At 40.6% G+C, this 27,163-nt stretch overlaps 1 protein-coding gene across 3 annotated transcripts in view; it reads left to right on the forward strand.

The window, feature by feature from the left end:
* pdlim5a (PDZ and LIM domain 5a) overlaps window positions 1-27,163 on the forward strand; it is a 38,435-nt gene that overhangs the window by 7,514 nt on the left and 3,758 nt on the right. Inside the window, exons 3-11 of one of the 3 annotated variants that reach the window (XM_053871460.1) lie at window positions 4,971-5,122; window positions 15,021-15,060; window positions 16,834-16,862; window positions 17,907-17,927; window positions 18,043-18,060; window positions 18,632-18,804; window positions 18,883-18,916; window positions 25,831-25,913; window positions 26,811-26,964. In XM_053871460.1, coding sequence (XP_053727435.1) covers window positions 4,971-5,122; window positions 15,021-15,060; window positions 16,834-16,862; window positions 17,907-17,927; window positions 18,043-18,060; window positions 18,632-18,804; window positions 18,883-18,916; window positions 25,831-25,913; window positions 26,811-26,964 — 704 coding nt within the window. Of the gene's footprint in view, window positions 1-4,970; window positions 5,123-15,020; window positions 15,061-15,667; window positions 16,090-16,833; window positions 16,863-17,906; window positions 17,928-18,042; window positions 18,061-18,631; window positions 18,805-18,882; window positions 18,917-25,830; window positions 25,914-26,810; window positions 26,965-27,163 lie in introns of all 3 variants that reach the window. The other 2 variants (XM_053871461.1, XM_053871459.1) reach the window with 2 other exon arrangements.

Below are 27,163 nucleotides of genomic sequence, written 5' to 3' on the forward strand. Positions count from 1 at the left end.
AGTTGGGCCCAGACATCAAAAAGGTTACAAACCCCTGGTTTAGCTGATGCCAACCTTCAATTAAAGACTCCACTTTGTTCATTAAGGCAGTATTCAATCCAACAATCGAGCAGTCTTTTTTTGATTCTGCTCAGAAACTGTCCCCATATCTTCATAAATTTGTTGGGAAAAAGAACATGGGAAACTATGTCCTTTGACCTCTACCTGAAGCATTCATTCAATGTACCCAAAGCAATGGCAACTGTTTTCAAGTGGACTGTAACATACAACGATGAAGCTGAAGTCAGCAGGGGATCGATGGAGTCAAATGTGTCCCCTCCCGTCTGAGGTTCCAAAATGAGGGGTTGGGGAAATTTCCGAAGGAGCCACATTATCTACTGTGCTGGATGGACAAAAGAAATAGTCTTGCATTTGACTAGATTTTTTTGCTTTAATAATATAAAAAAGGAGAAAATAGGCAACTGGCTACTTATGCCATGGCACAATATGCATAAAATATGTTTTTGTATTATATAAGACTGTATTTTTTTTTTCATTTAAAGATTGTCTCTATAAATCGGTCAGTAGTAGACTGTCCACAGTCCACAGCATGGTCAGTAGTAGACTGTCCACGGTCCACAACATGGTCAGTAGTAGACTGTCCACAGTCCACAGCATGGTCAGTAGTAGACTGTCCACAGTCCACAACATGGTCAGTAGTAGACTGTCCCCAGTCCACAGCATGGTCAGTAGTAGACTGTCCACGGTCCACAACATGGTCAGTAGTAGACTGTCCACGGTCCACAACATGGTCAGTAGTAGACTGTCCACAGTCCACAACATGGTCAGTAGTAGACTGTCCCCAGTCCACAGCATGGTCAGTAGTAGACTGTCCACGGTCCACAACATGGTCAGTAGTAGACTGTCCACAGTCCACAACATGGTCAGTAGTAGACTGTCCACGGTCCACAACATGGTCAGTAGTAAACTGTCCACAGTCCACAACATGGTCAGTAGTAGACTGTCCACGGTCCACAACATGGTCAGTAGTAAACTGTCCACGGTCCACAACATGGTCAATAGTAGACTGTCCCCAGTCCACAGCATGGTCAGTAGTAGACTGTCCACAGTCCACAACATGGTCAGTAGTAAACTGTCCCCAGTCCACAACATGGTCAATAGTAGACTGTCCACAGTCCACAGCATGGTCAGTAGTAGACTGTCCCCAGTCCACAACATGGTCAGTAGTAGACTGTGCACAGTCCACAACATGGTCAGTAGTAGACTATGCACAGTCCACAACATGGTCAGTAGTAGACTGTGCACAGTCCACAACATGGTCAGTAGTAGACTGTCCACAGTCCACAACATGGTAAGCTACTGACCATGGACAGTTATTGACTGTCAGCCAATTGTTCTGTCTGATGACGTCAGCTCATGGCACACTCTCCTCTCAATAATGGAAACAGGCATAAAGTCACATTTTCTTTTTGCAAATTTCCACTAAAATGTTGAAAGATCTGGATGGAAACCTGACTATTGTAACATAAGAACCAGTTACTGGGCCACAGTCATTTTTAAAACGTCACCCAAACACCAGGGTACGGTCTGGTATAAATGCTATATTTGCATTAAAAAACCCAAAACAAAACAAAACGTGTTTGACACTATAACTCTGTCCAGTGGTTTATTATAGTCATAAAGACATCCTTTGAAGAGAAGTAATTTCATTTAAAATGATCTTTGCTATTGTGCCACATCTGTCTTGTGCATCTCTGTAGGGATAGATCCTCAAAAGGCAATATTACTTGAATAATTCTGACCCTCTCATTGTCGGGAAATTAGAATAATCAGCACTTCAAACATTCCTCAGAGATTGTTCCTATAAATTGTGGTTAAGTGTTAACGGATGCCCTGTAAAAGTGGTGGTGGGGGCTCAGTCAGATATTGTGCTTGATAAAGGCAGCCTGAAAACATTTCCAGTGTGCGTGTATGTGGGTGTGTCTGCTTTCGTTCAGCGGTGACCCAAGTAAATCAAAAGGCCTGCGTCGTCGCTTTTCTTGTTTGAAAATATTTAGTTTTCTGCTTTTAATTTCTCCGCAGCATCTTTTGTTGATCGAGACGAGTCTTATTTGTCTTCAAACATTTACTGTAAGAGATCGGCAGGAGTGTTATCGTGCAGTTGTTTGGGGAGACGTTACAGCTGCTACATGAAGAAATAGAACTGTACTCTCCATTGAAAGTAGATGTGAAGCGTTGTTCCCTGCAGATGAAGATGATAAGGTGATGAAATATTTCATTTCATTGCGCTGGTGTTCAGCTGTGTTGCCTGCATTGTTTTGCAGTTGTTGAGGTTTTTTTTTTCATTGTGGAAACATTTAATAAAAGATTTTGTGGTTTGATTTATGAGAATACCAGTGGCGAGCCACTGTACGCAGTCAAGGCTCAAAGTATCCAGAAGTAACCAGTAGCTCCCTGCTTCCTTCCTTCTCTCCTCCTTCCACCCAATGTTTCATCGTTGTCAGGTCGATCCGTAATTGGCCGCCTCCCTCTGCGGTCGGGAGGCAGTGCTGAGAGATGTTGCGTGTGTGGGGCTAATATGACTATAAAAGGTTGGGGCCACGGAGCCTTAACACTAATCCTACTGCACAGACTCCTATTAGCGCTGCCTGTGGCTGTCTGTCGGTGTGAGAGGACACAAAAGTTAAAACACCGGGCATGTCATCGAACAGCATGTCGGAATGCTCTGTTGCTTTAGTTCAACAGAGTCATGTTTTTGCTGCCTCGCAAACAGAATTCATGGGTGTTCAGCTCGTGGTCTGTGTGGTCTTGTTTCATGTCATTTAGAGTAACAAATGACCTCATCTCCTTTTGGACCGACTCACACTTTCTCAGTGACTAAGAATAGTTAGCAGCACAGATGTGAGCATCTTCTCCAAGAACGATCTCATCTTTACAAACACTGCAAATTCACAACAGCGACTTGTGGGTTGATTCATGAGAACGTTGTAACAGAAGGACGTATGTCGGATGAAGACCACATGAGGTCACCGCCAAACCTCCACCTTTGTGTTTGGGTACTGCTCTTCCACGTCGTGGGAAAGAGAGAGGCGGTGCACTCCACATCCCACACACACTTCCAAGTTTGTCACTGTCCCCTGCTGATAAGAAGGACTCTGGTAAATGTCAAACTTGATGGGAGTTGCTGAGGTTCTTTCTCAATCTACAAACCTGAATAACTGTAAATAAAAGTTTGTCATTTCAGTCTCTGTATGGAGACATCAATGCATTTCTCTCTGATGCATCTAGCCTGTGTTTAGCGCATTGAATTTCAATCCCAAGGTACCGACTTCAAACCCTCCTGCACCACCATGTATTGACCTGAACACTCAGCAACTGTAGAATTAAATTACTGTTGAAATGTAAATAATAATAGTAATAAAACAAATAAATTAAAAAAATAAATAAATCATAGAACTTCCCAGCCTGGACAAAGTATTCGGCAAATTGCGGCCTAGTGGCCATATGGCGCCTTTTGACCGTATGAATTACAACTTTTCTTTTTTTGGAATAAAGTACGATTTAAAGAATAACAACTGAATTAAATTAAATTATAGATTATTGAATTATATTAAATAATTAAAGAAATAATCTATTCTAAAATAATAGTAATTAAATGTGCAACTTCGTTGTTTTCATCCCATCCGACTTCACGTATTAACGTAACTCATGCATGCAGGCAGGAAATGACGTCATAGAAACAAGCCCAGGTAGGAAATCGGCACCAAGTCGGGAATAGGGCAGTGACAAGATCAGCACACACAACTCCTCCGACCATGGAACGCATTGCCTCCCACTATTTGAGAAGGGCTACATTAAAGCAAAAAAGAAAAATATTTAATGTAATTGATTATTATTGGCATTAATGTGATAATTTGACACTCTAGTTTGTAGTCAAATGAGATTTTGGAAGAGTTGGTTTGAACCAAGTTTGAACCATTCAACTCAACTGCTGAAAAGCAAACAACACACTTGAATGAACCTATGAACTAAAAGCTTTGTTTGGGCGAACTCTCTTCTTGTGCTTCATTTCACTCGAGCCTTCCACCCAAATGCTTCATAAATTGCACTACAGTTGAGAACCGAAATACTGTCCGAGTTTTAAAACCATCCTGAAGAGTCAAGTCCAACATTCCTGACTTTATTGTCATGTCATACGATATCTACATTTCCCCCAGTTGTTTTGTCAATCTTTGTAAAAACACAATTTCTATTTTCCTTTCCTCAACTTTATCCACCATTATCCTCTGATACTACTTTAGTCTGACAAAAAAAACAGTATTTACCAGCACACAGTTTTGACTCACATGTTATCAATTTAGATTTGTCTCTCTCCTGATGTCCTCCTTGTATTTGTTCCTGCAAGCAGCATTTCAAAATGAAAAGAAACAAATGCTAATCAGAGAGCCTATATTTTATGATGCGGGCTGCGTAGCAACATGTGGCTTGTAATTAACGTTTCCCCTTTTCACAATAAAATAGAACGTCTCATCAGCTGTTTGGCACATTCCGAATATTTCATCTGGGAATAATGGGATAATCATGGACCGGCTCTGGAGTCATTCAGAACCTCACGAATATATTTGCACAATATCCACACATTATTTTTTGTAAGTTATATATTGTTGCTGGTTGGAGCACATTTGACTTTCCATGCGTCATTTTAAACTCACAAAAATTAGATAAAATACTCATTCGCTATGATGTATTTGTGACTTTGTACAAGTAGACACCAAACGGTGAGGATCCATTACTGCTCTGTGGTAGAAAAGCTCCTCTTTCATTATGTTTTCTTCCAAATCCTCCAGTAATGGTTCCACGGATGATAAATACGGAGTGAACTTTTAATTTCTTCATTACCTCGACTGCTTTATGATGTCAACCGTGATCTCGGATAATCCAAACTGTGTGTGGTTATTCTTGTTCTACAGCTAACTGATGGTGGAAAGGCAGCCAAAGGTGGAATTGCCGTGGGCGACATGGTTCTATCCATCGACGGCATTGCCACAGAAGGAATGAACCACTTGGAAGCCCAGAACAAGATCAAGAGCTGCACTGGAAATCTCAGCCTCACCCTGCAGAAGTAAGTCCATGATGTCAGAACCGAACCGCTTCGACCCTGATTTAACGTGTGAACACAGGAAAAGGGTGCCGTTTCTCTCCACAAACCTCAGCAGCAAATTGGAAGTCCATTCGTACTCTTCTCCTTTGACATGGAGCAGATGTTCAGTGTTGTTACAGAAGTTAATCTTAGTTCACAAACAGTCGCACCGTAGCTCAGCTGGTCCCTGCAGGAAAGAGAAATGAGTCTAATCGCTGTGAGACCCCCACACGTGGACCACCCTCCGTCCCTGAGGTCGAACTCTTCTGCGATAAGTGGAGCGCTGCTTGGCGATACGTGTGATTTATGGATGACAGTTGTGAGAGACCAAGTGAAACATCTACAGGGACAAGTTGAACTTCAGCTCTAAACAAATGCACCAACTCTAGCGCTGTTTTAGATTTAGAGGATTTTCTATTCAAAACGACACAAGCTTTACTCGCTCTTGGTTGGATTTAAGTTTGAGGTTTTTGTGAGAGCTAATCCCATATCATCGTGTGGTTGTTTGGGAGACTAGTTAAAGCATTTTCTGTGCCGTGCTTCCTGGCAAACATCAGGTTTTCATTCATTCTTCATTCCGCCACACGTGGAAGCACTTGTTTGATCCCGAGGAAGCGTTATAATGCTAACGCTGCGTGTCCGCTGTGAGATTTCTGGCTCCGGCTGAAGTTCTACAAAGATTTCTTTGGAGTGCGTCGGCAGGTGGGCAGTAGTCCATCTAGGATCTTGATGGGGTTTCCAAGGTTCAGGTTTGCTTGGCCCTTGTTGGCTTACCGAAGTTGACAAAGAGTGTCAGTCCTCGGTCAACATCTGGACTTTAATAGGTTTACATGAGTAATGGAAAGAAGAAATCTCGTCCTTCTCTTTTGTTAGTTCTTGAAGGCGTCACTCGTCTCTCTCTCCTTTATTCCGCCAGTGCTTTAACTGTCACTGGTTAAGAGAGCTTCAGGAATGAGAAGAGCAGGCTGGACTGTCCACAAAACATGGCACTTAGGAACTAAGTCTACTCCAGAGGTGGGCAATGAAATTTCCTGAAGGGCCACATTAGAAACAGTAACTGTTGTGAGGGGCCATCATCAAAAGGAAGACAGCTATGACTACAAAACATGACGGAAAAATATTCAAAATATATACTTTAGTAAAAAGGACCTAACAAGATTAAATGTAAGTAAGTGTAAAGATGCGATGAAAAATTGAAATATTTAATTTCACATGCAGTTAACTTGAATGTAAATCAACATTACTATGAACCAAACGTTCAAGATAAAAATGTATTTCTAAATATATTTTCAGTATTCCTTCAATGTATTCTGAGCAACTAGAAAAACAAACAAAAATGGCCAATGTAAAGAAGAAAAATTTAGTCTTGAAACAAGACCATGCTATATTTAATGCTGAAGTGGTGGTGGTGACTAAAAGAGAAGAAAAAAGCAGAAAAACTATAATGATCAGTTATAGTTTCAGTCTGATGTTAAAAGGGCCACAGAAATACAGGCATCGGCCACATATGGCCCCCGGGCCACACTTTGCACTTTTCTCTACACACCATTTGCTTTGAATATTTGGCACCACTTGAGCTTCAATATCCTTCACTTCCTTCGCCAAAGTCTGAATTGAATGGCTGTAGTATATCCCCCTGTTAGCAACGTTTACTTTGAGCTGCTAGCACTGCGCAGCGTTATGCTTTATCATGTGCTTCTTATGAAGTCCCAATAACAGCGTTGAGCAAAAGCCAATGCAGCTCCATGTGGTCTCTGTCTGTGTACTCAAGGAGACAGGTTGTTATTCCTTTGCCAAATAAGAGAATGATTTAGGATGAGTGAGATTGGATGTGAGACTAGATGAGCCGCAGATGCGAGGATGGTTTTTGAGAGGAGAGTGAATTTGTGCGGTGCTCTTTTTCTTGTGAGAAATGACATGGCAGATAGACCTGGATCTTGGGCCAAATGCTTTTGGCTGACCTCGGAATTAGGTTAGTTGAAGTGAATTTATTAACTGCAGAGTTGTGCTGGATAACACAAACCTGCTGTGTCCATGGTGACAAAATACATATAAGTTAATGTTTCCAACCTTGCCATGGAATCATGGTCTTATGCAGCACTTTACCTGTTGCGTGAAGCTGAAATTAGATCAGTGGTTGACAGCCACTTTTGTTCCTGCTGCTGCTATTATAGCAAACTGCGATGGGAAAACGTCATAAGTCTGGGGCCGCATAATCACGTTCGCGCTCTCGGGGCAAACGCGGTTAAGTGCTGGGTTGTTGTCAAGGCGCCTTGACTTTCACTCACAGACCCTGCATTCACATGCAGGTTTTCATCAACAATAAATGTAAATGTATTTTCTGCTCTTGCACGCTCATGAGGCAGCTTGTAATTCGGGGCCTCAAGTGAGCGCATAACATGGGAGTCCTGCAGCCGTTCAATTATGTTTTAATGGGATCCCAAGGACCATGTAAGTGCAGGAATGTCCAGAGTTTTTACAGCTCCCCGAAGCACTGACATGAATTATCCCTCTTCTGTCACATTTTCGCTGGAGCTCACTGACGTTTTGCAGTTTCTCAGTATTTCTATTATTCATTTTTCGTGCATCAGTATGTCCACACATATCCAAATTTCCCTTTAGACATTGTTGAATTTTCACCCTGACGTAAACCTGATTGTTTATAAGCAGGTTAAAGATTTTTTTTTTTTAGAATTGTATGACCCAAGAAAAATGTAGGTTTTTTATGAAGCAGGCGTTTTCAATTTATTATGATTAAAATGCATTACTTTATTTACGTGTTTCAACTTCAAGTACGTCATTTGAATTTCAGTTACAAGAAAAGCCGTCCAAAATATATTGTTAAATAATGGTGTTCGCTATGTTACTGTTGCAAGCGAGAGATACAGCATTTGCAGGCAGATATTTAACTTTAACTTCTGCCAGAATCTCATCTGTTACCGATATTATAATTGTTGTTGTCCTTCATACTGAACACTTGCTTGCTATCAACACATTTTTTAATTGTTGTTTTCTGTCATTTAATTGTTGTCTGTGGCGTGTGAGAGGAAAACCATGCATTTCTTAGGACAATTAAAAGCTATTTGTCTGGGATAAAAAGCGAGGGAGTGCAAACAGATGGCTATAAAATGGTGTCTCTGGATGAACTGTTTCTTGTTTTGGGTACAGCTGAGGCCAAATGGAAGTCAAATATCGACGAATACAATGCAATATAATACATGATACAACAATACAAGACATCTCTTTGAAGCATATCCTGGAAAACTGGCACTTTTATTTCTTGATCTGGTAAACAAAAACATATTTTAATCTCTGCACCATATTAGTGCAAGTATTTTAACATATCCTGTTTCAACTGTTTTATTTATTGATTTTATTTATTGATTTTTAACAACATTCAACAGAATTGTCCCAACATTTATTAAAAAAAAACAATCGAATGAATAAATTCAATCTAACTTGAAGCACGACAGACAAGAGCCACTCTTTAACATCAGGATAGTGATGTCATGGTTCACACTCACGATGTGTCTAAGTGATCAGTTGCACACACACCTGCACTCACTATACAAAGTTTATGAAGCTCTCCCTGCTCCTCTGACAGCTGCTTGAGTTATTTTGAGTGGGAAAGTTGGCTCCAAGATTTAGTCGAGGGCCTCAGTGAGGAAAGTATATCTAGGGTTGCGGCATCTGTTTACACTTTGTTCTTGGAATAGATTCAGCGAAATCCCTGGATTGTACTTTCATAGATTGTCAACTTACACTGACACACGTGTGCTGCGGGTGTCGCTGCGCTTGTGTTTTACTAGCATCAGCACGTTTTTTTTTTGTTTTTTTTTTCGTGCGTGTTAAAAAACAAAGCAATTCCCCCATATACTGACTGCTTTCTTGTACACTACACTTCACTGGGAAATGGCTTGAATCAACCACAGGTGACAAATGTTCCCTTGTGAAATATGACTATGTGCTTGAAACGTGAATGGACTCCATGTTTACCTGGAACTGACTCACGTGTAACAAGAACGGCCGGTTGAAAATAGCCCAGCTTTGGCAGAACCAACTACCCAGCTCACCTAAGAGCATGTGTCATCAATCATAAACCTGATTGGGTGCTGTGGTGTGACCACTTTATTACAAGTATTATGTCATGATTCTCTCATCTAGACATTTATGTAGCACAAAAAAAAATATATATATATATAAAAGGTGGCAGAAGAAATGGCTGAAGACAGCGCAACGTAACACAACAAATAATCTTCACTTGTTAGCACAGGCTTGTGTTACTGCTTTGTTGAAACCTCTTTTTCTGTATCTGTTGTTTGTTCTGCCATTCATCTTCTTTCAATGTGGAGCGAGACTCAAGCACTGTGATTCATTTAAGACAGGTGACTCCATTAACAAACTGCTTAGCTACTCAATTTCTGCCACTTGTTCTTGGCATTGCAGGGTCAGTATCGGCGACCCCAGAGTCATAAAGCCATAGAAAATGTTATCTAACATTAAGTAATGTACTTAAATATGTACACTGTGTTATCCATATTTTGGCATTCCAAGGTGAAAAATAGACGACATTTGAATTAAAATTGGGGCAAAAAGAACAAGCCTTGATCAGACATGTCAAGTGACACTGGGTTGCATCAACATTTAAAAGACGAGACTTGAATTACATGCTAATTTCAATACATTTCTGTCACTATTTTTTTTGTTTTCTGCCTATCATTGTTAGTTCAAAACATCTTCAGAGTGAGTGACGTTGAAAGCTTATTCCCACTGGCCTCTCTCGTGCTAAGCCCATGTGTCACATGACGTTCTATCTTCGGTGTAGATGGCTGCTGTTGACGTCTGTTTACTGTATAAGACAAGACAAATCTCCAGTATTACTTTTTATCTATTGCGCCTTTGTAATGGAGGTGGAAGTGAATGGGCTTGGAGCGGTTTGGAACTCTCCAACTGCAGCTGCCTCGACATCTTAGTTGTGTGTGATATTTGCCAAAGATCAGTCAAAGCCAAGGTGCCAAATTTGACTCACCTGTTCCTGTCACTCACTGCGGTGCAGGATTTGCCAAATAAAACAAACTCTCTTTTAGTTGCAAGAGTTGCTCACTTTATACTTAACACTAATGCGACGCTGCTGCATCTGGACCATTCTGTCTTTGTCCTCCACTTTCCAAAAAACACAAACTATTAGATCATTAGTGGTTACGTCAATTCACACATATATTTTGAAGCCAATACTATTTAATGTGAATCAAATTAAGTTGTCTTTGGCTCTTCGCTAAATGAAGCAAACTGTTGACCAGATTATGAAAATAACTCCCGCAGCCTGACGCAATGAAGTTAAGAGAATAAAAGCAATGAAAATAACACTTCATTTGTTCAATTGCCAATTGCCAAATACAATAATACAACGTGACATACACAAATAATTGACATTTCACATCATGAGAAATTGAACATATAGATCGGCCAGGAATAAAGGAAACTAGGAAGGTTTGTTTGCAATCGATACTCAAATTCAAGACCTTTTTTTGTGTGTTTCCTCAGATAAAATGAATTGAAAAGACGATTTATTAGTTGCCATAATCATACACTCACACTTGACGTTGGATCTGAGTTAAATACATCTGTAGCTGTCTATAAACCTGCGCTAAATCCAAACGATCAAAGTCAGTTTTTCAGCCTTCTGGCAAAAAAAAAAAAAAAAGCTGCTGGCATGTACTTCTTCAATGTCAGCCTCAGGAAGTACACAGGGTGTTTTCGTGCTTGTACTACAGGCTTGCCCTGGCTGGGGCAGCAGCAGGAGTCAAAGAAACGGAACAGAGTGATCCTTGGAACTCATCGTGAAGACTTTGATACCCGTAACCTCCGCGCATGATTCATGGGCCGCGTCGTGCGTACGAACATCGCTTCCTTTTCCAGCTGGGAACCGTTTTTGAAGCGCAGTTTGTCTTGGAGTGCCGAGCTCGGGAGCCAGAAGACGTTTTGGCGTCTTGCTTGATGGACTGTTGGTTTGGATTTTGTTTCTTTACAAATAAAGCAAAAATTTCAGAATGTTCTTTCAACTCAAATCAAATTAGCTTTAGCGGGAACTTTGCAGTTTCCACTACCTTCCTCTTCGTTCCTCGACTTTGTGTGCAGTGATGCTGATGTCGAACCAAAGCTGAAACCTCAGCATATTCAAAGTTAAATGGAGCAACAGAGATGAGAGTTATGGCTCTCAATGGGAGACGAAAGAATTACTCACTACCAGTAGGGAACATGAGTTCTTGTTCACAGGAGCTGGGGCCAGTGAACAGAAGAGACTAGAAGCTAAAAGGAGAGGCCATTACAACTGCTCTCCAGAACCTGCATGAGATCAATGGCACAGTAGTCACCAAAGTGGGTTTCTGTAGGCAGATTCTGGCGTCATCTATCTACCTATAGACGTGTGAGCACTGTCATGGTAGAGGAGCAGCTACTGTCACGTTCAAAGATCAGGCACCTCTTGACATCATACATTCTCAAGGGCAGACACAGGGTCAGGTGGATTGAAAACATCTCCACAACAGATTGAAAAGTCTTATATCATGTGGAGTCACTGCCTCTGTAATGTCTTGAACATCAAACTAGCCTCACTTTATTGCCCTCCATTACTAATATTCACCTATTGTCCCTCAGCCCAGTGGGGGACCAACATATATTTGATAAAGTGAAAACATGTCGGGACCAATATTCAACCCTAGAACATTAACATTGGGTGATTTTCACCCGCACAATTCTGGTCTTATGATTTTTATGGTCTCACTGCTGTCTGTGTTGCATGGGTCCACCGATGTCATTGATGTTATGTTTGTTTCCTGCCTCCCATCCATGCTTTTTTGTTCAAGAGGCATGCGTTTTATGTGATATTATATATGAGGAAGTTAAAAAAGGGAACTGCAAGTTGGCATAAGGTGTTATGCTTTTACATAACATTGTATTTTATCCCGGATATTATATGCATTAGTGACAGTCTTATTAATTTTAACAATGGGTTAGGAGAAAAATGAAATATAAAAATGAAATGTTGTATATATATATATATATATATATATATATATATATATATATATATATATATATATATATATATATATATATATATAACCTTTTGGGTTAACGCAAAATGACACAAACAGCCATGACAAAGGTTTCAGCGTTTTAGGAATTAGAATTGAGAGATGATGTGAAGTTTGACCAGACATTTTATGCTCATGATATACTTTGCTCTCATTTGATATGATATTTAAAGTGTGGGCCTCATGATATCTGCAAAAGGACCACAATAGGCCCTCAGACCCACATTAAAAAAAAGCGCCGCCTGACTCTGTCTGCTGACATTATTCGTTTTATTTTTCACTGTGTGCTCACTATAGTGACTGGGCACTGTATGTGTTTATGGTTCCACAGTCTAATTATGTATATAAATACATAATTATATAGAGGCCAGATGTTTAAATGCTTGGTATAATATGGCATGTTGTCCGTCATTAGCAAGATTATAGTGGGTTTTTGTGTAACCTATCATGTTCTAATCTTTTTTCCAGGAAAATAATCTTCACTTCCCCTTTAATAGAAAGATTTCTGATCCCCGAGTGGGGAAATGCATATTTTGTCATCGGCTCCACTGGCCAGGCTTACTGTTGCCAAAAACCCTGCAGCTGTTAGTGACCCCTCTGGTGGGTTTTTGGGGAGCCACGAACTGTTGGAGCGATCACCCTGCTGTCCGCGTGGGCAGATGCTTGCGCCGGTGAAGGCAAAGACCTATTGTAGGTTGAACCTTGAACCTGAAAGTCATTTTATTTACTTTTCGGTACGTGCCACATCGCCCACTAAAATGTGACACCTGAACACATCATTGGCTGTGTAGCTTTTGGTTCTTTTTCATTTGAATATTTGTGTTTTGTGGCCGACTGTCCCTCTTGAGCAGTTTTCAGAACCATTGTTTTTGATTTTGTCAGACAGATTTTATAAGTTTCCTTGAACTCCTGACTCCTGACTTGCTTCGACCAGGGATGATCATGTTCATAGATGGAAGCAATTACGTTTGATAATGACACAATGGCATCATGGCATTCTGGGAAAAGATCCTGATACTATAAAGTTTAAGCACCCGATTAAGGTTGCTTCATTATGAGTTGCCTGTCGCTCCTGAAAATGCACCCCAAACCGCCTGCAAACACGACTTATTTATAGTCCACCCACACGTGGCAATAATCCTGCCAGTCACCGTGCACTGACTCGCGGCCCTGGCATCCTCCCCTTGTTACGGTGGTCTGTTTCAGTTTATGGTGAAGCTGAAAGCAAACCCTCCACTCTTTTCTTCAAGTCACAGAGAATGAAACTAAAAGAAGAGTTTGAAGCTTGAATATTCAGTCATACTTGTCTTTCATGCCAGAGTCTACTGAATGGAATGTTACATTTGGTGTGTGGGGTACTGAGTTAGCATCCTTCACGTATATGATCTTTATTTAGAATCGGGAACACAGTGCCAAAATGACTCGCCAAGAGAGAACAGTATATCAAGCACAATTTTCTCTCTGCTCATGTTGACACAGTGGGTCACAGCAACCAGTTACCCTCTGCACTTCACACATTTGAGCTATGGAGACACATTTCACTGCTCGAGTACATGACAAGTGTCAGACTCTACTGTCTCTCTGTGCATTTGAATCTGACGTTTGGGCTAGAATTGAAGTTAAAGGGTTGAAATCAAAGCTGCTGCATGTGATCATATCTTCTTTGATCTACGTTGTCTCCATCCTCGCAGACATCTGCACTGAGCATGATAGAAAGAGCAGAGTGGGAGCTGGTGCTACCAGGCAGCTGAGGCGACTTCAAGTGTTCTGGTTTAAATTTATAGACGTGAAGGACATGAGATCTCCCTGTGGAACCTTCTAGAAGGTCTGCTCTGATAGGAATGCTGAGCTGCTGACAGTTTTGTCTTCTGTTACTTCACAGCTTACATAAGAGCTACCTTCTGATAACTGCTGTGTTTTTCCACCAGATCATGTTCCATACATTAAGATGCGCAGACTGCTCAATGCATAAATACTGGTTTTATTTTTGTTGACTGTTTTTTTTATTCTGTTGTTCTTCCTTGTTTTTCTACAATGAGGTAGAACTTGAATTAAAGTTTTGTAATTAATAAAAAAAAAAAAGTACATTTTCAATCATCAATGTTTTTTACTTTACCACGTGCCTTTCTTCAAACTTGGAAATTTGCAGAACTATTTTTTTGTTTTCCCTTGCCTGCATCACTCAGTAATGAGATCAGTCTGAAGGATTTGAAATGATCACAGTGAAATGAAAATGATGTTGCTCTGCGAAGCTTATGTGACTTTTCAGGGAAAGGTATGCTCCTCAACTGACCTTTGCAGGAGCATGTGGGTCCAAGTGGCTTCAAGTGTACAAAAGAGCAGCAGTATCAGATGGATGAAGGCTTTTGTCGACTAAAAACAGCTGCTTTAAAAAGCACATCTACATTTAGTCCCAGGTTTTCAGCGCGAGCGACTCATATTTCAAAGTTTAAAAGACATAAACAGGCAAACTTTTTGGATCTGCGGTGGCTAATGATGGAAATACGAGTGTTTTAGGGAGATCAGGTTTAAAAATGATTCACCCGACTAGACATTTCTTCGAACCACAGTAATTTACTGGCCCAACTGGGACTGTTTGGACTAGAACCATTAATATCACTCTTAGGTTTATCCAAAAATAACTTCATAGAATGAATAGAAGGAAGCTTGTATTACAAACTTTCATACTTTTAGGTCACTTCTATCGAGTGGGTAACCAAACTGGATTATTATTATAATGCCTATTATGTATATATATTAATATTCTTTACTTGCCTTTTCAGGGTCTCCAGTGCTCCCAAACCACCTCCTGTAGCACCAAAGGTACAGTATCCATCTGCAGTGCTGCCTGTTATGTGTGTGATATATCAAACTTTACTCTGTAATTTCCCAGTTATTTTTAATGCTATTATATTTTCATTGATTTATATATCAGAAGGGATCTTTTAATGACACACTGAAGCCATTATACAGATGTACATTATACAGATCTTGACTCCAGTGGACTCATAGATAGTGAAATCGTGAATTACTCCATTGGTTTAAGCAGTTATTCATAATATTCTCGAATATTTAACCAGGCTGTAAGTACACAAAGGTTTGTGACATGGTTATTGTCATTGTAAAAGTGAAGGGAATTCATTCTAAACAGGAAGACTAAGTGGAAAATTGTCTTTAAAATCTACCTTTGTGTATACAGTCTCAGCAGTTTTGATTGTTTAATGTAAACCTATCAAATGCCATTGAAGTTTTATCACCTGATGCATGGAATAAGTTCACCATACTGATGCTTCTCTACCTTAATATTTGCATTGATTTGAGATATTTCAGTCAAAAACCAGAATTTCAGAAGCATCAGAATGGAGTGCATTGAGCTGTGATGTTATTGATATGCCTATTTGTGTGTTTGTGTTTTGCATGCACTTGGAAGGTGGACAGATCAGATGTAATTAAACCAGTGGCCCTCACCCATCCACCCTCTCCACCCATGCCCCACCCTTTCAGTGCCAGCTCTCCCACCATCCCCATCACCAAGGCCTTTAGATCCTACGAAGGATACGCATCGGGAAAAGAGTCCCCTTCTTTACAACCGTCTTTTGCGACCTGTATTCCGTCACCTTTGTCAGCATTTACGCCCGCCTCCCCCCACCTCAGTCCACCTCTTCCTCCCCCACCCCTGTCACCCTCATCCTCCCTCTCTACCTCTCCACCCGTCCTCGTGCCGCCTCAACCCTCGGTGTATAACACTCCCATCAACCTTTACTCCACTGAAAATGCGTGTGAGGTGGCGATGGGACAGAGGCGGGGCCTCCTGGAGAGTCAGGGCGGAGCCTTGCCAATGCATTTTAATGGGTGAGTGCTGGTGTCATGAGACCGGAGGCTTTATTCCCCCAGTGGGAGACCCATATACGGGTCTGTCTAAAATGTCTTATGGTGTCTAAAACAATAAGAGTGTGACACTTGTAGTTTCATGATATTTTCCAAAAATAGATTCGGTTTTCTACATCATTGTGTGGTGCTGTTTATCCCAATTAGTTCCCAACACCATGCTTTTCATTTCAAGAGCTCTTCCAGGAGCATAGTGAGTATAACTTTGTGATGATGCTGTCTGTATTTATATATAAACCTGTCAGGGTAACTAAAGCTGTGTGGCATTCTCTTCTCTGGAGAGGCAAATGTGTCGCAACAGAGAGCCTTTGAACCCTGGATGAAGGAAGCTTTACATCAAGCTCCTCAGCGGACTAGCACACTCTTATGACGTTCTTTATTTGATGCAGTCTTGTCTTTGTGGGCCTAGCCTTTGTCATTCTCAAACCAGGCATGAGAACTTCTTTAGCTGAAAACCCACGGCAAGTCCGACTTCATGAATCATCACGAGGCCTCAAACTGGCTGCATCTTCCATATCCATCTATTGTTGTTTCTGAGGCTGCTCTCATTTGCATGTCTAACCACCCTTGCATGCTGTGGATGTGGCATGTGCTTGGGTGAAACAAAGACCACCAAGTTTATAGCTCAGGGTTTTTTTTAGACAGCTGAATCGTATTTAAATGCTCTCTGTCTCTCCCTTCCTCTATCCTGCTTCTTCTTCTTTGCAGACAACAGCTGCTCCTCCTCGGGTCACAAAGTCAGTTCCTGAAGCATGCCACCAGTGTTTTATTGAATCTAACCTGAAATCATTTCCTCAAAATATTACCATGCCATATCTTCCTGGTTTATCCTTTGGAAATTTATTGCATTCACGGGAGGAAAAAAAAACTCCTTTATTTAGTTACTTATTTTTTGTGGTAATTATTTTTGTTTTTATATGTTTTTTTATATGTATTTCTTTTTTTTTAATCTGAGTTATTTCCGTTTTTCATAGTAATTTATTTTTCATAGTAATTATTTCTGTTTTTCAATAATGCATTTTTAATGGTAATTATTTCAGTTTTCTGTGTTGTTGTTTTTTTTGGGTTTTTTTTTTTCGTGTTAATTTTATTTATATATTGGAGACACTGAAATTTGGCAAGAACCTCCAACCTGCAGGCGACTTCCCAGCTCTTGCCCTACTCATCCTTAACAAAAAAGAAAATTATTCAAATGAATTCTTTCTTGCCAAATCAATTATCAATATCAATATCGTTTATTTTAACTGGTTTGGTGTGTTTCATGCTTTTCATTAAACACAGGTATTGTGGTTATTTTAGTGGTGTACTTGGCTTATTTACCCCACGACACAAGCATCTCCAGTCCCACTGTGAGTGTGGGACTTGGCTCACATTAAGCTGTCAACACCCCCACACCCACATAGCTGCTGCTGTCACTAGAACGTGTTGAGGGACCCACATAAATCAGGCTATTCAATTCGCTAGGTGAGAGAATGGAGGCCTTATTTATAGGCGCCTCGCTGTGTACAGTTGTGTATTGGTTTCTGATTGATAGATGGCCAGTTAGTGGGGGGCTGTCATCAATATATTGCTAAGGAAAAGTGAATACACCAACTCACGCTCAAGAACAGCTCGACAAAAGAATATTTTTACCCATTGTATTGACAGTCAACATGTCAGGGGAATAGCTCAATTGCACCACCTTGTGGCCGACACTGATCCATCTCTGCATGCTTTGGCGTGGAACTGTTGTCAATCGTTCTTTTGCTGTATCCTCACATTCTGCTTTTTCTGATCTATAGTGGGCCTCAAAGTATTCTGAAGTAAGTTTACCTGCTTTGCTTCTGATGTCAGTAGTTCACACAGCTTTTTCTCCTCTTTATTTTTATTTTATTTATTTATTTATTTTTTTGCTCTTTTTCCACCTAAATTCAAAAGAAAACCGCCACCGCCAAGGTATCAGGGTTACTTCCTGGCAATAAATCTAAAATAAACTGCTGTGTGCTGTGCACCATTCCAAACCTCACCTCTGTCAAAAGAGAGCATTTTCACACATTCATTTGTTGTGTCTCTCACCCTAACAGAACTGAAACTGACAGCTAAAACCCATTAAGCATAACAAATGTGTTCCACAGATTTTCCCATGGCCTCCAACCACTTGTGTGTATTTAAATCTTTGACAACATAATCGCAAGTTTGTTATTTTTAGCTGTTTTTCAACAACTGTCACCTTCTAATATAGCAGGCGGATTAAGTCCTGTGGTGCATGAGGCTTTTGCAGCAATAAACCTTGTTTGTGCTGACAATTAAAAAAAAGTCCTTGCCCTTTTTTGGGGTTGTTTTAGCTGCCTCAAAGGTCTGCAGTTAAACTGCTAAGTGCCTCAATGTCTGCTAAAGCCGGACGTAATGAGCTCAAGTTTTATTAGGCATTTACTGAATTTATTTTGGTTCGCAGCTATTAGAGCGACAGACAAATATCCCGTAAATAAAGTTTTGGGTTTTTTTTTTATCTTTCCTTACATCACAGAGCTCCCAGGAAACATGTTGTGGAGACAGACATTCATTTCTACCACGTGCCCACTCATGCTGATGCCAGCAGGAAGCGCATCATGGAGGACACGGAGGACTGGCGTCCACGCACCGGTACTACCCAGTCCAGGTCGTTCAGGATCCTGGCTCAGATCACTGGCACTGAGCGTGGTATGCTTGATTTGCTGTGCTGAATCACTCCCATCACATGCAACACATGTCAGAGAGCTGTTCTTCTCATTCCTGCAGCACAAGAGGAATCTGACAAAGCAAAGAAAACAAAGTAAGTCCATGACAATTCATGTTGGTTTATGTGATGATAATAATGCTGTTAAGCATATATGTGTCTTCACTTTGTCGTGGTTGCATTTGCGCTGGTCTGTGGTGCCTTTGCGGTGTTGTTTGTGAAACCATAGATGTGTTGTTCGCCGTCGTGGCTGAGCTGTGGTTTTATCCTCCTCTGTGATTTGCTGCATCGAACCTGCAGTGTTGATGTGTGGACCACACATGTGAGCAGCATGTGTGTGCAGCATTTAATCATGTGGGCTGTAAGACGCCCTCTGAACATCTAAAACACTCAATCCACTTTTTTTTTTTTTTTTTTTTTTTTTTTTTTTTTTTTTTTTTTTAAAGAAATCAGTGGATGCACAATAAATCGGTGGTTTCAAGAGACATCTAACTAAGTTAAAAAAAAAAAAAAGATTTCTTTGGAAATAGCAAGAAGCAAACCGCCAACACAGGCATCATATTTTTCCCGAAAAGGTTTTTCTAATCCCAGGGGCAACAGAGAAAAATAAGTCCCAGACAAAAGCTCTGAAGAAGTTAAGGCAAATTCAACCAATAATGTTGTTTTAAATACACTGCCTGGCCCAAAAAAAAGTCACCACCAAAAAAAAAGGTCACACACTCTAATATTTTGTTGGAGCGCCTTTAGCTTTGATTTCAGCACGCATTCGCTGTGGCATTGTTTCGATAAGCTTCTGCAATGTCACAAGATTTATTTCCATCCAGTGTTGCATTAATTTCTCACCAAGATCTTGCATTGATGATGGTAGAGTCTGTAAAGCCTTCTCCAGCACATCCTAAAGACTCTCAATGGGGTGAAGGTCTGGACTCTGTGGTGGCCAATCCATGTGTGAAAATGATGTCTCATGCTCCCTGAACCAGTTTTTACCATTTGAGCCATTTGAGCCATATTAATCCTGGCATTGTCATCTTGGAATATGGTCGTGCCATCAGGAAAGAAAAAATCCATTGATGGAATATCCTGGTCATTCAGTCTATTCAGGTAGTCAGCTGACCTCATTCTTTGAGCACATCATGTTGCTGAACCTAGACCTGACCTACTGCAGCAACCCCACATCCAGGATCCAGGTGGCGACTTTTGTTTTTGGCCAGGCAGTGTATGACAACATGCCAATATATTTCTTTCTTCTATACCAATGCATTTAGATGTATCTTGGGTCATTCAGTTTGGCCTTTGAAAAGCTAAACTACTTTTGTTGCAATAGATTTCAAATCAAGTACCTCGTTTTAACGTAGGGCTCTCAATAGAGACAAAAAATAATCTCATTTAATAACTCGCAATTGATGGCAAATTAATCTCACATTTTGTATCATTTCTAAATGTAACTGAAAGGAAGATGTTATCTACACACGAGTGACGAATATTGCTTTCCACATGCAAACACTAGTTTACTCCTGTACAACCAGCCAACATAGCAGGCAAAGGCTTAGCATGCTTAACTCATCTTTAGTGTTGATAATTGAGATTACAGTACACATTTTAATCTGTTGACTGCCCAAGTCATGATGAATTTGTTGAGCAATTCATAGATCAACAGGCCGATTATCGGTTAATGAACAACAAAACAGCACATTGTTTAGTCGCTTAAATAGCTCAAACTGACAGAAATACAGAGGACAAACTACGTCTTGCATCTAAAGCTGTTAGCTGTTATTTAAGTCTGCATTTACAAGCACAATAAAAGCTGTTTTCATGATGTTCACGTCACAGGTCACCAATAACTCAACACAACGCTCCTTGAATTTTTTATCATCCCATCTCATATTCATTACTATATTCAAGATCGCAATAAACTTCTTCAACAACAGGAAACATTTGACAAGGGAGGAAAACCATCCTTCCATCATCCATTTATTTTCTTCCCTAATTCATCGGCACCATGTCCCGTCCTGATAACAGCCCTGCACTTCCTGGCTGTGTCCTCCCTGTCGTGATAACAGCTCATGTGATGCCCGCCAGCATGTGGTATGGCCTGTTGTGAGTCTGTTCACAGTTTAAATGCCAGCTTCTTCTCCTAAAGCATCTCTTCTCCCTCTTCCCCCCTGGTCCTGGATGACAGGGTAAACAAGACCACCACTCGGTTGGTGATTGGCCCTAAGTATGGCGAGCTGAGAGACTGGCACCACGGGGTGTCTGCTCGCACACTCAACGTCCAGTAGAGACTCCCAGTGTGTCCATGTTTTTGAGTGCAACATATCAGTTGATGGTGGGTTTTTTTGTCAATTGTGTTGGTGAGAGGTTTTGGGAGGATACGGAACGGCCTGGCAAGTGAAACAGCATGTTAAGAGAGAGTATTTTTCCCTAACAGTTTTATTACTAGTAAATACGCTCTCATCCTGCCCCTCTTTCACCTCCACAAATAAACAGACCTGTTATGCTGCTAATTCAAAACATCCGTGTTTCACTGATGTCAGTTAGTGCATGTTTCTTTAGCACAGCTCATCCAGTTTCACATTGTGAGTGGTGACTTCTCTGTACATAAACGTAGTTCAGGGTTTGAGAGCATCACCACTCGTCTATAGTCCTATTGTTTCCTCATTTTGTACATCAATTCTAAGTCCTGGAGTGTGACTGAAGTTTATATGCTTTAACGATACTAAAGTTGAGATTTCTGGTGTGTTTGCAAAGTCTATGGACAAAAGCCCTGTGATATTGTACAAAACAATATGAATGTAATTAATTTCTGAGGTTACATGTTTATGTCAAACCAACGTTTACTTTTCCAGCTTTTTATTGACTATATTTACTCCTACAGTGAGGCATCATAGTGACACAAACACAGCTAGTGGTGTGGCAAATTATTTACTTCTTGAATTTCCCTCATATTGTTCCTAATAAAGTGATTGAATTTATTCCTGTTTCTTTTTCTGTGTTTTCAGTTTTGTTTGTTCTGCTTTCAGAAATTTACTTAAGGCACAGTCAATGTTTGAGGCTGAATTTGCTTTGGCTTTACAAATGAAACCTAAAAACCCTGACTGAATAAAACACAAAATACAATAGAATCACTGAAATAAATCTACTTTTGAGGGTCTATGGGGACGAAGGCACTGTGTAGCTACCCTTAAGTGCTCGTCCCACTTGCTGTTCGATTGAGTCCAGTGCATGCTGGATATATTTAACATCAATTATATACATAAAAAACACATGGAAAAATTATATCAGAATCACAGTTTAGGTGAAAATGAGTGGCTTAGTGGAGGAATGAGCCGACCCAATGTCATGCTCCTTCATTGAGTTTGACTGGGGAAGACATTTATATTTGCGAATTAAATACTAATTTTAGCATGAAGCATTTCTGTGGTCCATTACATAACACAACATTTGAACATTTGAAGCACAAACATTGATCCATTTTCCCATTTTTCATCAAAGTCCCTCTGACTTCTATTGTCCATTCTGGTTTCGGAAAGATTCCAGGTGAATTGTTGAATGTATAATCTACACTGGAACAGCAAAGTATGAGCGTGTAATTGCAATAAGTCATAGTTTTGACTTTTGAGTTTGAATTTTTGAAACCTCATATTTTCGTATGAATCTCATTGAGTGTATTCCCCCACAAGTATATTTGACTTCATGACTCAATTTAGACTTTTGCCTTTATTACCACTAGAGTGCAGCAGAGTACCAGTACTGAATTTCTACTTTTTTTTTTTTTTTACCCTAAAACCTGCCCAAACGCTTAATAACACTTTATTACTTCTGCTCTCATCGAACTGAAGGAATAATATATGTGGGTTATTGATGGTGACTCATGCTTTTGACCATGGAAGGTCTTTAACTTGAGGTGACCTAATGTTCTGACTTGACAAATGAAGACTTGATATGGGCGTCTGACAAATTGTTTAGTTCTTTTCTGGTACTTTTTTGTACCTCCAGTTTCATTAATACAGTTGCCTTTAGATTGACATAATACATTTCAGCTGTCTTTCCGTGGGGGACTGAACCACGAAGTGTATCAATTGACCCCCGAGTCGGAAACAAAAATAAGCCGGAGTACATTTCATGTACAATATTTCATAGGCTGTTTAAAATCCACCCACTTTGTCAAATAAACAATGTGACTACTGAACATGTCTCTGGTGGAAACCTCCGCGTGTCCAAGCCAAACGACATAGCAAGCTCGTCTCTGTGGAGACCATTCCCACAAAACACAGCGCTCTGTGGTCGGTGTGAAACAGCCTGGCAGCATCTCAGACAAGACCATCATCAAAATCCAAACAGTTCTCATGTTCTATAAATGGCCGTCTTTGTTGCAGCGTGCGCTTCAGTGTGTGTAATGCAAAATCATGTGCATGACTTGAAAGCAATCCCGAAAACACGGTGCTGTATTATAGACCATCTGTTGTGTGGCGTTGGACAGCCGTCCGTGATACTTAACACGTTTACTCGGGTTTACGCCAACATATTTACGAGTTAGACTACATAAGTTTCTGGTCACAGCATAAAACAAAAGTGCTCTTTGTACAAATGGAGGCAGTTGGCGCCGATATGTGCTCATTATCTCATACAGTCAGCCAACGATAGACGCACAAAGAACTGAAACCAGGCAGGATGAGAGCGATACCAATGCATATATGAAGTCGCCGTGAAGGCGCTTGGATCACTGAGCGAAGCGCAAATGTCCCTCATTCTTCAACCAATCTGCATCAGGATGAAGACACCGGCCTGATATGGCCAAGATGGTGGATCATATTAATGAGCGCTCAGCGGTAATTGTGTCTAATAGTTTGAGAACAAGGGAGCATCATATTTCCTCCTCAACTTGTCACCTCTTGTCTGCTAAAGACTTCATGTGGACGGATGTTCTGTGCTCGCTGATAAGTAGAACGGATGACAGAGAGGCTTCTAACAGATCATCACTGTCTCAGAATATAAGGAGGAAAGCATCACACCGCTTTATATATAATATATATATATATAGAATTCTATAAGCTCTGACACTTCCTCACTCTCTCTCACTCTCTCTCTCTCTCTCTCTCTCTCTATATATATATATATATATATATATATATAGACTCTCTCTATATATAGAGAGAGAGAGTGAGAGAGAGAGAGGAAGTGTCAGAGCTTATAGAATTCTATTATAACACGAGGGTTAGAAAACGACAGCCCGTACACAGGTATTCATTCAGTTCTCAGTGAGAACTTATTCACTTCATGAACAGTTATCTACAAACATTTAACATGTCTTTTTTTTTATAAATTATTTCATAAAGTACTGTACATACTAATTTGAGTAATGTCCAGTAAGTCCCAGTTCCTGAGTGTTGAGGCTGGAATAAAAATAAATAAAATAAAAATAAAAATAAAAATTAAAGCTGAATTTACTAGTTTTTTTTTAATGTGTATTTCTGCCTCCAATGTAGAATCAAACCCTACTGCTGAAGTAGTCCTTCAGTCAGTCCCTCCATATCGATGTCAAGATGCAGATGTTATGAATCGTTCGAAATGAATTTTGCTTAACATAGACCGGAGGATGATCTGATTTTTTTTGTTTTTTTAGTCACATCTGAGGTTCCAGAATAACATCATTAAATGAATTCAGTTTTAAGCTGCGTTGGTGGCCCTCATACGTGGGCACAGCTGATAATGAGAATGAAGAGATAAGGACTGCAGCCTGCCAGTCTCCTGTACTTAGATTAGAAGTGTACCAGCTACCCTTATTAGCAGTAATCGATGCTTATGCAACTGTCTGGCTGCATTTATCACAACGGATGTCAATAAATATAGAGCCATTCTGTCTGTTTTTGCCTCTTTTCTTTGAGTCACAGTGGCAACATGGTCTATGACTGGAAAAAACAACTAAAATGAAGCGTGGGACAAATACAGGGCTCGGTCAGTCTCTCCACGTAACCTTGCTCAAGTGTTGGGATTAAATTACATTACAATAGTTGGCACTAGTTCCACTTTTTTGTGTTCTGGCCAACAAGGTGTGTCTGGTCTGTCAATGGTATGGAACTGTCCAAAGCATTCTTCTGTTCTTATAACAGTTGGCTGACATTCACATTCTTTTTCTTGTCTTTGCAACCACCAGAACACTGCAGTGTAACTATGACTGCAGTTGCCATAACACATGGCCCCTAAAGAGTCAGGGATGAGGCCAGCGACTGTTGGCTTCGGGTCCCTGCAGTACCACTAACAAACAAACGGACACGCTATTTTTGATTTCTCTCGGAGTGCAAAAACACTTCTCATTTAGTCAGTATTTTAAAAGTATTGCTTACTGTGAATGTTTATGATTTCAGAGGAAGTTGGCTCCTTCACTTCTCGGCTTGACATCATTGGGTCGTTCATTCGTGTTGTTGTTCTTCTAAAGAACATTTTGACCTGAGACAAAATGTGTGGCCACGACTTTTATCTGACCTTGAGATAGGGCTTCCAGCATTAGGTGGGGGCAACACATCAAATCATTCTACTTGGTCCGACGGCAACTTTCAAAAACACGTGAAAGGATTGTATGTGCTGTATTACTACGTCTCCACAGTTTATGTTTGGACCAGGTCTCATGTCATGTATATATATATATTCTGCTCTGGTCTCTGTTCTGCACGTTCTGCTCTGGCTGCAGTTCAAGTCAGACTTTCGGTGTGTAGCCTATTAGTCTGTGCTCTGTCAGCAGGTAGGTGGCCTGGATTCTGTTTCGCCGTACAGTGACACTGTTTTCCTTTTGAAGTTACGATTGTCCTTCGTATGTGGAGTCAGGCTCGATGCTCTGTGGTGTTTCAGCGCTTTTTGTTTTGGTGAAGGACGGCGTCTTGAAATGCCAACATTGTAAATCACCCCACATAAACAACTTTGTCAGTGACAACTGTAAATGTCTTCAGATAACAGATGACTTTGATGCAATGTATTGACAGGATATCTCTTTTTCATTTTGGATATTGACGCAGTGACAAAGGGGAGGAGCCTGAACTCAACAGCCATGAATCCGCCATTGTCAAGACCATGGTCAAAGGTTCTGCAGTCACACAAAGTAAAGTCCCTTTGTCATGCATGTCAGTTACTGCTATTACTAGTACAGTTAACAGGGCATTGAGGCGCATGTCAGTAACAACTATATGGGTGGAAGGCGTACTTTAGACCAGAGGAGGGCGATTAGATTTAGGAGCCACTTAAAATACTGTGGCAGTTGTGAGGGCCCCTAAGCCAAAAACTGAATAAATTAAGTGAATTCTTAATGCAGACATGCTGCAAGTGGTGCCACATGTGGCCCTTTGCTTGTGTTGATGTGGCCCTCATGAGGCCAGAGCAAAAGAACAAAAGAAATTCCACATTTTTTTCATCTTTATTCTATTTTATATTGCTATTTGAAACAAATCTGTCCTCTTATGGTTAGTCTGTTTTTCTTCCATCATAGCTATTATTGTCAGCCCCATATGTGCTACATAGTTCTCAGGTATTCACCACTTAAAAAGATCTTATTTATTTTTTCTTCTTTATCATATTTCAGCAACAAGAAAAAAATAAATTTATAGCATAGCATTTATAAGGCAGATGTGCATTTGCTGACTATATAGCACCACAACTTCTGGTGAAGATGAAGATTTTCAGCGTCAACAAGTCTCTGTGGTCTTGGTGTTTTCACACACATCGTGTGTCTGTGGGACTTTAAGTTGCCGAGTGATTGATGTGCTGAGTCCATGGTTGTGACTTCAGCAGTCAGTCGGCTGCAGACACCTGCTGGGTGAATAGACAGAGGTCAGGGGTCACGACAACTCATTTACCTGCACATGTGTGCAACCATTTGAGCTGTCGCTCTCGTCACATCTTTCGTGTTCTCCTCCACTACATCTGTCATTTATTTCTCTTTCAGCTGCAGCAGGCTTTGCTTCTCAGTCTGGTTTACTCACGCCTTCTTTCACTGTGAAAGGGAATGGGACCGCCAGCGTTCCGCGGGGTCCGGCACCAGCTAGACCTCTTCCTCAACCCCACCCCAAAGACGAGGACACCCTGGTCCAGATGGCGGAACACTACCCCGCTGGAACCCGCACACCCATGTGTGCCCACTGCAACATGGTTATCAGGTGAGCGGAAACTGGACAAAACAAAAGCAGAAACCCAACGTCCTGGTCTGAAGTTACTCATATGAGTCATGGTGCTTCATACTGGAGACAAAGTGTTAAACATGATGGTCTACTCAGTCGCTCTCTTACTTTTTATCAAGCCTCAAACCAGCCAGGTACAACTCTGGATGCTTCAATAAGTAAATGCCTTGTCAGTTGT

Source organism: Synchiropus splendidus, chromosome 7, assembly GCF_027744825.2.
Source record: "Synchiropus splendidus isolate RoL2022-P1 chromosome 7, RoL_Sspl_1.0, whole genome shotgun sequence".
NCBI lineage: Eukaryota > Metazoa > Chordata > Actinopteri > Syngnathiformes > Callionymidae > Synchiropus > Synchiropus splendidus.